We start from the raw sequence: 8,439 nt of genomic DNA on the forward strand, positions 1-8,439 counted from the left end.
CAAGTTTTTCAGTAGGCATAATTGTTGCCATCAAAGTAAAGGGTTGATGAGGGATTGTGATCTTTCATTTTAACCACCTGATGCAAGATCATACTCAGGAACAGAATCCTAGCAAAGTGAACCTCGTTTTGGTTTTGATACTAACTAAAAAATCAGTGGTTCAAATGCCAAAATCGGTGAATAAGTGTTTTCTAAATTTATTGGACTATTTAAATTAAATCAATCAATCAAATCCTTAGAAATAACAAACACATATCAAACAAAGTGGAAACTTGTTTGAAAAATGTCTTCAACTTGTAAAATCACGCAGAGGGTAAGTCACTACTTAAAATCTATCATAGAAATTAAGTTCGTTACAACCAATTTAGAAACACTTATAATAATACGCTTTAAGTAACTAAATTTGGTTTTTAATACCACTATTATCCTACTTGATCTTTGCACCCTTGCAGCTTTGGACTATTAGTTTTTCTATAGTTTTACCATGAGCACCAACTCGATCTCTGCTTCTAGGCCATTGCTAAAATCCTTCTAGCGAATGAACAAGTCCACACTAATAGACTCAGCAACACTCAAACATGAGTACAATATGATGGATGTTTGTTTATCAGGAAACAATCGATCTCCAATGCTTAATGGACCTCCTTATGGTTTTCCCTTAAGAAGAAAATGTATATGCAGCTCTAGCCTCTCTACACACTGTAGAAATCTATAGGCCACTTAGAGAGTCCAAAACCTAGTAAGAAAAAATTAGTTTTTGGAATTTTCACTTGAGCAAAGGTTGAGCCAATTGTCGAGCGTACTTTCTATCTTTTTTTTTTTTTTCATGACCTTGTCGAGCTATTTTGACCCAATAAATGGTGGCATCGGAAAATCTTTGTGAAACATGAATTTGTAGATAATTGATTTATCTTTTCAAAGCAACCATAGGAGGAAGACTCTTTTAGATGCCGTTTGGATAGTGAGTTGAGATGAGATGAGTTGAGATGAAAGTTGAAAGTTGAATAAAATATTGTTAGAATATTATTTTTTAATATTATTATTATTTTGAGATTTGAAAAAGTTGAATTATTTATTATATTTTGTGTCAAAATTTAAAATGTTTTAATGATAATATGAGATGAGATGAAACATTTTTAAAATGTTTTAATGATAATATGAGATGAGATGAAACATTTTTTATATCCAAACGGAGCCTTAGTCTCATACGGGCTCCAATACCATGAAGACAATGAGCACAACATGTTTGAGCAAAATACTCGAAAACTTAAAATGACTAGAAAATATAGATTATATTAGTTATATTATATCTTAACATTATATTATATTTATACTTATATTATATCTTAACATTAATTTTCTTCAATTTATTTAAAAAAACAATAATGTATAGAATAAAAATAGATACATAAAGTCTTCTTTCTTTTAATAATATTTTATTTGAAATCATTTGAAGGTAGGGACCCCGTGTCATCCTTGCCGCGTTATTAATTTAAAAGATACCAAAGGATCGAGTAATATTTCTTAGAAAATATTGTTTATCATCTTTATAATCACCATTTCATCATCAATATGTATCATCAATCAACTAAGTAAAAAATAATAAATAATACTCAATAAATTAATATCATATAAGTACTAGATATTAATAAAAAATTAATAATTCTAAGGATGATGAATAATATATAGTTATCAGATCAGTTGATCAAGCACAACAATGTAAATGCCCACACAAGCTAGTTGGATCAAAATATGAAAAGAAAAAAAACAAGCTGGACGAGAAAGAAAGAAATACGGACCATCCTTGGTCAAGCTGGCCGGTTCATGAAAACTTGAATCCCTCAAACTACCATGGCGGTATAGTCCCTCAAAAACATTACCTGGAAAAAAAAATAAGGAAAGAAAGAAGCAACACCAGATCACACGGGGCTCACTGGCCTGCATATATATATATACATATATATATATATAATTCACTACAAGAGATTCTGCCTTTTGCGGCCAAGTTTTTATTCCAACGACTTGTTTTTCGCCGCAAGTCAGTTTTTGTGTTTCCGTCGTTTCATTTTCGGCTTGGGTTAATACGTCACAAAAGAATAATTTATGACGGCGAAAATATGTCGTCGCAATAGGTGTTGACAGAAAAGATTACTTTCGTCTGGATGTGTTTTGAGCTTTTACAGCAAGATTATGTTGCCCTCGCCCCCTTATTTCTTCTGTCATACCCGGGCCCAATGCCCAAGCCTTTTGGTAAGTTTTTTTTGTCTTTTTCTCCTTCCCCTTGCAACTCAGTTTCTTTTCCCCCGAGCATTTTCTCTGCGTTAATAAACCGCCTCCCCCACGTTGTGCAGTTACCCTCCTTCCTCTTTTATTTTCATTTCAAATCTCTCAACCGTCCACGTTGTGCAGATCTCCCTTACTCACCTTTCTTGCAATTTTGTTTGGTGATTGTGGGGTACCTAGGTTTCGACCACTGGAAGGTTAGCATCTCTCTCTCTCTTCCTCCCTCTTTGTTTCTCACACTTATGCACTCACGACGGTTTTCTTTCTTCTTCCATGAAATCTCTACGATTTTTGTGGGTAGTTCGTGGGTTCCCTTAAATCGGTGTCGCCGGCAAGCACCATCGTCAGAAACACTGGATTTAGCTCCGGTAAGCCACTCTTCATTTACGTTTCACTTAAAATTCCGGGTCTCAGTTTCTCCTAGTTTTCAATTTGTATGTTTTACATTCTAATCTTTAACCATTGAAACCTTCTTGCACTCTGTTTTCACCCCAATGCACACACATATTGTCGCATCACTCACGCTTTTTCCCCTCTTATCTTTTTTTTTTTTTGTTACACACGAACTCTTCACAGAACTCTGCCCGAGCGGATTTCAGTTGCTGCCAACGTCTCTATATTTCTCCCTTCCATTGTACTCGAACTCAAACGTTTGGTAAGACCCTTGCTGACGTTGGTTGTTGTGTTGGTTACAATTATACACTACTGCAGTAAGCATGTTACAACTTATTATCTATGTAAATTTATGGTGTTTTGTGTTATTATCTGTTGGATTGTGGTTGCATATGTTGAGGAGTATTATTTGGACGGTTTTGGAAGTCTCAAAGTTGAGGAGTATTATTTGGACGGTTTTGTGAGACTGTTTTGAACTAGTAATTGGAACTGTTTAGTTTTAATATTTGGGTTATTATTAAGCTGTCCGGGTTTGTTAAGTGGCGGATTGGGTGGAGATTACTTGGTGGTACTAGAGTGAAAATATTGATGGTTTAAAGTGGGGCTGTCCAGATTTACCTTATGGAGAATTTTAGATTAAAAAATGGCTGGTTTAAGTTTTTATTAAATAAGCTTAATACCTGTTTGGATTATTAATTATGTGGTATACGTTTATTGTTTTAGGTTGTGATATTGTTAGAAGTCAGACCCAAGGCATATTTTGTAGACGGAAGTCAGGTAAGTGGGGTTCATATATTAGTTTTGCATAAAAGAAATGAAATGATGTTGATTTTAAAAATATGCATGTTTATTTTTGAAAAGAAATCTGAAAACGACCTCAGATGTTTGTTCTGCATATGCTTAAATCCTATATGAGAGAAAGTATTTTCTGTCGTGACTAGTGTAGACATGAGCTAATTTTGTGCATTTTGTTTCTGAACTATGCAAAAAGAGCGAATATGAAAATCTAAAAGTTTTTGCTATAAATAAATGAATATGCTTTGATTCGGTTTATTTCGAACATGTGAAATGATCTGAAACTATTTAATATTTTGTTTTGATATGATGTGTCATCTGAAAACCTTAGCATAAAGTTTTGATTCTGTATCTAAATGTAATTTGGTTCCGATGATGTTCCGTTCTGTTTCTGTTAAGGCCCGGCCTCCGGTATAATGATGGTTTATAACCCTATCACGGGGTGAAACATGGTATACAGCCCAGCCACGAGTATAATGGTGGTTTATAACCCTACCACGAGGGTTAAACATGGTATTTATACCGATGTGATGTCATGAGATGATATGAAAATAATGTTTCAGTTTGGATATGCCAAATGATTTTCTTTTTGAGAATAAGTTTGTTTTTCTGAAAATTTCGCTTTGATGTTTTGTACCAAGTGTTTTTTATGCATTTTGAAAGTAAATATGTTGTTTCTGCATTCTGAAGCAAATGTTTCGTTCTAGATACCGAATTTTATAAATGCTCATGTTTACATGCTAATATATGCTCTCTGCTTGCTGAGTTGTTGATAACTCACCCCTTAATCTTCATAATATTTTCAGATGACATTGATGGTTCAGCTGAGGATCAGTATTAGAGTTTGTGGACAAGATTAGCTGTGGATAGTTATTGGGTATCTCGTGGTATTAGTGCTACTGTTGGATTTTATTTATTTAGTAGGTTGATTTCAATATGTTTAGACGGTTTATGGAGACTTATGTCAATTCTATTTTATTCTAGTTTGTTAATTGAGACATGAAGAGAAGTTGATATTTTATTTGGGTTGTTGTATTGAGGATTTGGTATGTGACTATGTGTGGTTTGTTAATTTGAAGTATTTACGTTTGATTTGGAGTTTTGGAAGTATATATTCTTGGATTTGGAAATATAATAGTATTGTTGGAGTTGATAATTAGGTGTTTGGAGTTAACTTCTTGGACCACCGAGGTCGGGGCGTTACATCTTCTCCCCCAGCCTGATAATCTACAATTTCTCTGAGTTTTCTGTCACCCCTTCACACCCCGTCAGTCTGTTGCCTTGCCGTCGCCGCACCGCCGCAATCATTGAATTATTGTTTTGAAGGTCTTTTATGTTCGTCTGCGGTTTGGAAGAAGATTCTTGTGCTGTGTGCTTCTAACGGTGCGTTTTCTTGTTTTTCTCCTAGTTACTTTTTTGCTGTTTTTATTTTGTTATAACTCATGTTGTGTTTTTGTTACCGTTTGAGAGTTTGTTTTGATTATTGTTTTTTTAGGGATCTCTACTCTAATGCAGTTGGCAGGAGTTCAGTGTGCTGGCCGGAACCCACACTGTTGGGTGAATGATGATGGGTCATACCGTGAAGAGGAACAGAAGAATACAAGAGGGTATGTTTGGGGCAAAGGTACTGTTTCTCCGTGAATATTTGTTTCTGCCTCTCTCTTTATCCAATTTACATTGCCATATTAAAGCTTTTGCTAAATGAATGACAACAAATCTTAAATTGAATCGAATCGAAGATAGCGGTAACATAATTCAACATTAATATATATTATGAGATCAGAACTGATGAGACCAAGATGAATAAGTAAAACATCATAAGTAAATAAATAAATACCACGTTTGTCCTCGTCACAAGCAGACACTATATATGAGAGAGATAGATATATTACATGATCAGCTTGCCCAAGCAAGCATGCAGAAATTAGGGCCAAGATATATATTGCAAGAATCACCCCTGGCCTGCATCCATCACATCATGATCTTCTAGAGTTGGGAGGGTGGGTCCTGATCTCGTTTCTAGTTTACAATGAAGCTGCGCGCATGCAGTACTACTTGCTCAGACGTTTGAACAGTTTCAGCAAATATTGATTTAGAACCATGAGATTGTGACGTTGGATTGAAATGTCTAACATGCATCATGTCTTTCAGAGCCCGATCATGAATTACCTGGATTTTATTCATCCCAAGACACAGGGTACGTAAATGCTAGCATGCGTCCAATTTTAGTCGCTAGATGCCTGTGCGTAGCTATGCGGCCGTTTCCTTATCTTCCACAAACAACTATCACCAACAATGAAATCACACTTGACACATAAGAAGAAAAATCGATGCATAAGACGATCATCATCTCCATAATCATGACTACTAGAGAGACATTTAGGATATTGAACCTCGTCCCTCTCAACAAAAGTGAGAGGATGCTCGTGGAAGTCGAATGTGTAAGTGCTCCCGACCTTGATACGGGGGTACTTCCCCATAATACATCTAGTGTGAGCAGCAAAAGAGATATCTTCACAATAGTAGAACCAATGCTTCGGATCTCGCTTTTCTTCACAAATATCACAATAATACTCATGACTAGAGTCATCCTCAATGCTGTAAGAGAGTATGAAAGGTTTCTCATACGGCCAATATTTTATGGTAAGCGGTAGGGTAGCGCAGCAGAAGCCTATCTTAAATTGACAATAACCACAATAAATTGTCTCACGGACAATACGTTCGCCACATGAATTACAGATGTCCTTATGTCCGAAATCAGGCCGTGTTCTGTGAATAACAATGAGTGGGTGCTCATGACCCTTATGGGTAACTCTTTTTGGTATCAAACTGCAAGGGACATCGAGCTTGAAGCGGCAGCTAGCACAACTGTATACGAAGCCATTACACTGACGATCACAAGCATCGCAGCCCAAGAGTCTATCATAGTCAAGAAATTTGTTTGGGACGAGGGTGAGTGGATGGTCATGAAGCGGGTGTAATTTTTTTCGGGGTAAATCAGCACAAGATTTGTGAAGAAAGAACTTGCATTGTAAACAACAATAATACGGATCAGAGGAGAGATACTGCGTACACCCGTTACATTTTTCATTGTTCTCTAGCTCATCAACTGCAAGCTTTAAGTTATGTTCATGAGAGATATGTTTGATCTCTGTGACGATTTCAGCTTTTCCGTTTTCCGGGGTGATCTTGTTGACAATTTGAGCTAATGTGTCACTAGATTCATCAGGCCCAAGAAGGTCAGGGGACAAAATAGGCTGATCATCTTTGAATTCCGGGTCAAATGCTTCATTCTTCTCGGAAAAGTTTGTAGCACAAAGAGGATGTGCAACAAAATCACAACTCGAGCAATAATAACATTTGTATTTTGTGTTCACCCTTTTAAAACAGAGATGACAAATTTGCTGATTCTCGGATTGGTTGAGCTGAGGAGAGTTTTTGATGAGGTTCAGACTCAGAGGGTGGTTGTGACTTGTTATTGTGAGATTCAAGGGAAAGAGAGCACACTGCGTGTGAACCATGAATGAGCAGGTCATACAAAAGTAGGACATGCACTTTCTTTTTTCCCCACAAGCATCGCAAGTGAAAGACAATGATTTTCGAAGGAGGGTCAGAGGATGGTCATGACTTTCAGTTTTTATGGTGAGCGGTAGCAAAGCGCAATCTTGATGAAGGTTAAAGTTGCAGTGAGAACAATTATACATGTAGCACCTCCGGTATTCATTACAGCCGCCATCGCAATCTTTTATTGTAGTACTGATCTTAAGGGTATGTTCCGGGTGCAACGGATGCTGTATCTCGCTGGGTGGTTCGACACATGATTTATGGACGACGTAGACACACCAGTCCTGCTCGCAACTGTAATTAGGACCCCTTACTCGTTGAAGGCACACCCGACAATAACGTATTTTACCATCCTTTTTGGTCTCTTCATTTAAGATCAACGGATGATCGTGGAAAGGGAATTCAATAGACTGCATGTCCCGCTCTCTCAGTTGTCTCCACAACTAATTTCTCTACAAGAGATCAACTTTTTAGTTAGTCATCAAACAACTACGCATGACGAAAGTGGATATGCCTTTTTTTTTTTTTTCCTTTTCTAGCTTTTTGGAATTTGTATGAGATGAGTACTATAACTTTATTTTGATGGCGAGAAATTCAAATATTTGCCTCCTAAACTAACTTACCTGAACAATGAACTCGGAACTGGATGGATGTCCTTTGAACAATTTTCAAATGCTTCCAAAAAATGTGGTCGATCAGATTGTTGCTTGTTCTTAATTATCTCAAAGAACGCAGCGTCCAACCATTAAATTAATCCCTACATCAAACGACGACAATCATCTTATAAAACTAATAATCTTGCATATGCTTTGCATACAAAGTTTAAATAATAGTTAAACAGGACACAACATCTCACAGAATTTGACTTAGCATACAAAATATATATAAGAAATAGACAGAAAAGAAAGGGGAAAGAAATCATACACAAATCATATCAGAAACCATCAATACTCCCATGCAGCAACATAAATGATCTGACTTTGGCTCCAGAAGTTAAAATAAAGCTTGTAATTTCAGACCCAATTTCGTTTCTGATGAAGGGAAGATCGGCTCAAAACTCACATATTATTGCTGCTTTATGGAAGGAAAGACTCATGCCTATGTAGCTACTCCGTCAAAACACTTCAAGACGACGAAAGAAAAAGAAAAAGTGGTTGCCGTGGTGCTTCTACAGATGGATTCTTTTCTTCGTCTTTGGCATTGCGTGTAACTTTTTCCAACGATATTCTTTTCTTTAATTCCTTTTTCCAATGATATGAGACAAACCCAATGCTACGGGACCAAAGAAAGAGAAGGAGAGGTGTCCTTGCGTGTAACTTGTCGAGAAAAAGAAAAAGAAAAAGAAAAAGGACAAAACAAAATGGTGCCTCGTTGAACTGATTCCTTGCGTGTACATTTCCTTCA

At 36.5% G+C, this 8,439-nt stretch overlaps 1 protein-coding gene and 1 long non-coding RNA gene across 3 annotated transcripts; one reads left to right on the forward strand and one right to left on the reverse strand.

The window, feature by feature from the left end:
* Positions 1-2,384: 2,384 nt before the first annotated feature.
* Positions 2,385-4,399, forward strand: LOC109019791. The gene is made up of 5 exons (XR_002000822.2): positions 2,385-2,480; positions 2,585-2,651; positions 2,860-2,938; positions 3,400-3,453; positions 4,278-4,399. It is a non-coding gene; the product is annotated as an uncharacterized LOC109019791 (long non-coding RNA).
* Positions 4,400-5,164: 765 nt separating this feature from the next.
* On the reverse strand, positions 5,165-8,184 carry LOC109019239. Of its 2 annotated transcripts, XM_035692915.1 has the most exons (4): positions 7,960-8,184; positions 7,659-7,792; positions 5,687-7,487; positions 5,165-5,613 (listed from the first exon to the last, which is right to left on the reverse strand). In XM_035692915.1, exon 3 carries the CDS (start codon positions 7,449-7,451, stop codon positions 5,697-5,699), a length of 1,755 nt encoding a protein of 584 aa, XP_035548808.1. In that variant the 5' UTR covers positions 7,452-7,487; positions 7,659-7,792; positions 7,960-8,184; the 3' UTR covers positions 5,165-5,613; positions 5,687-5,696. The 2 variants fall into 2 exon arrangements, with proteins under 2 accessions (XP_035548808.1, XP_035548807.1); XM_035692914.1 differs by having other exon boundaries at positions 5,166-7,487; positions 7,960-8,183.
* Positions 8,185-8,439: the final 255 nt, after the last annotated feature.

Source organism: Juglans regia, chromosome 8 (assembly GCF_001411555.2).
Source record: "Juglans regia cultivar Chandler chromosome 8, Walnut 2.0, whole genome shotgun sequence".
Taxonomy (NCBI): domain Eukaryota; kingdom Viridiplantae; phylum Streptophyta; class Magnoliopsida; order Fagales; family Juglandaceae; genus Juglans; species Juglans regia.

What these genes read in the sequence shown, in the direction of transcription:
- LOC109019239 (XM_035692915.1), bottom strand. Translation starts at nt 7,451, where the DNA reads ATGCAGTCTATTGAATTCCCTTTCCACGATCATCCGTTGATCTTAAAT.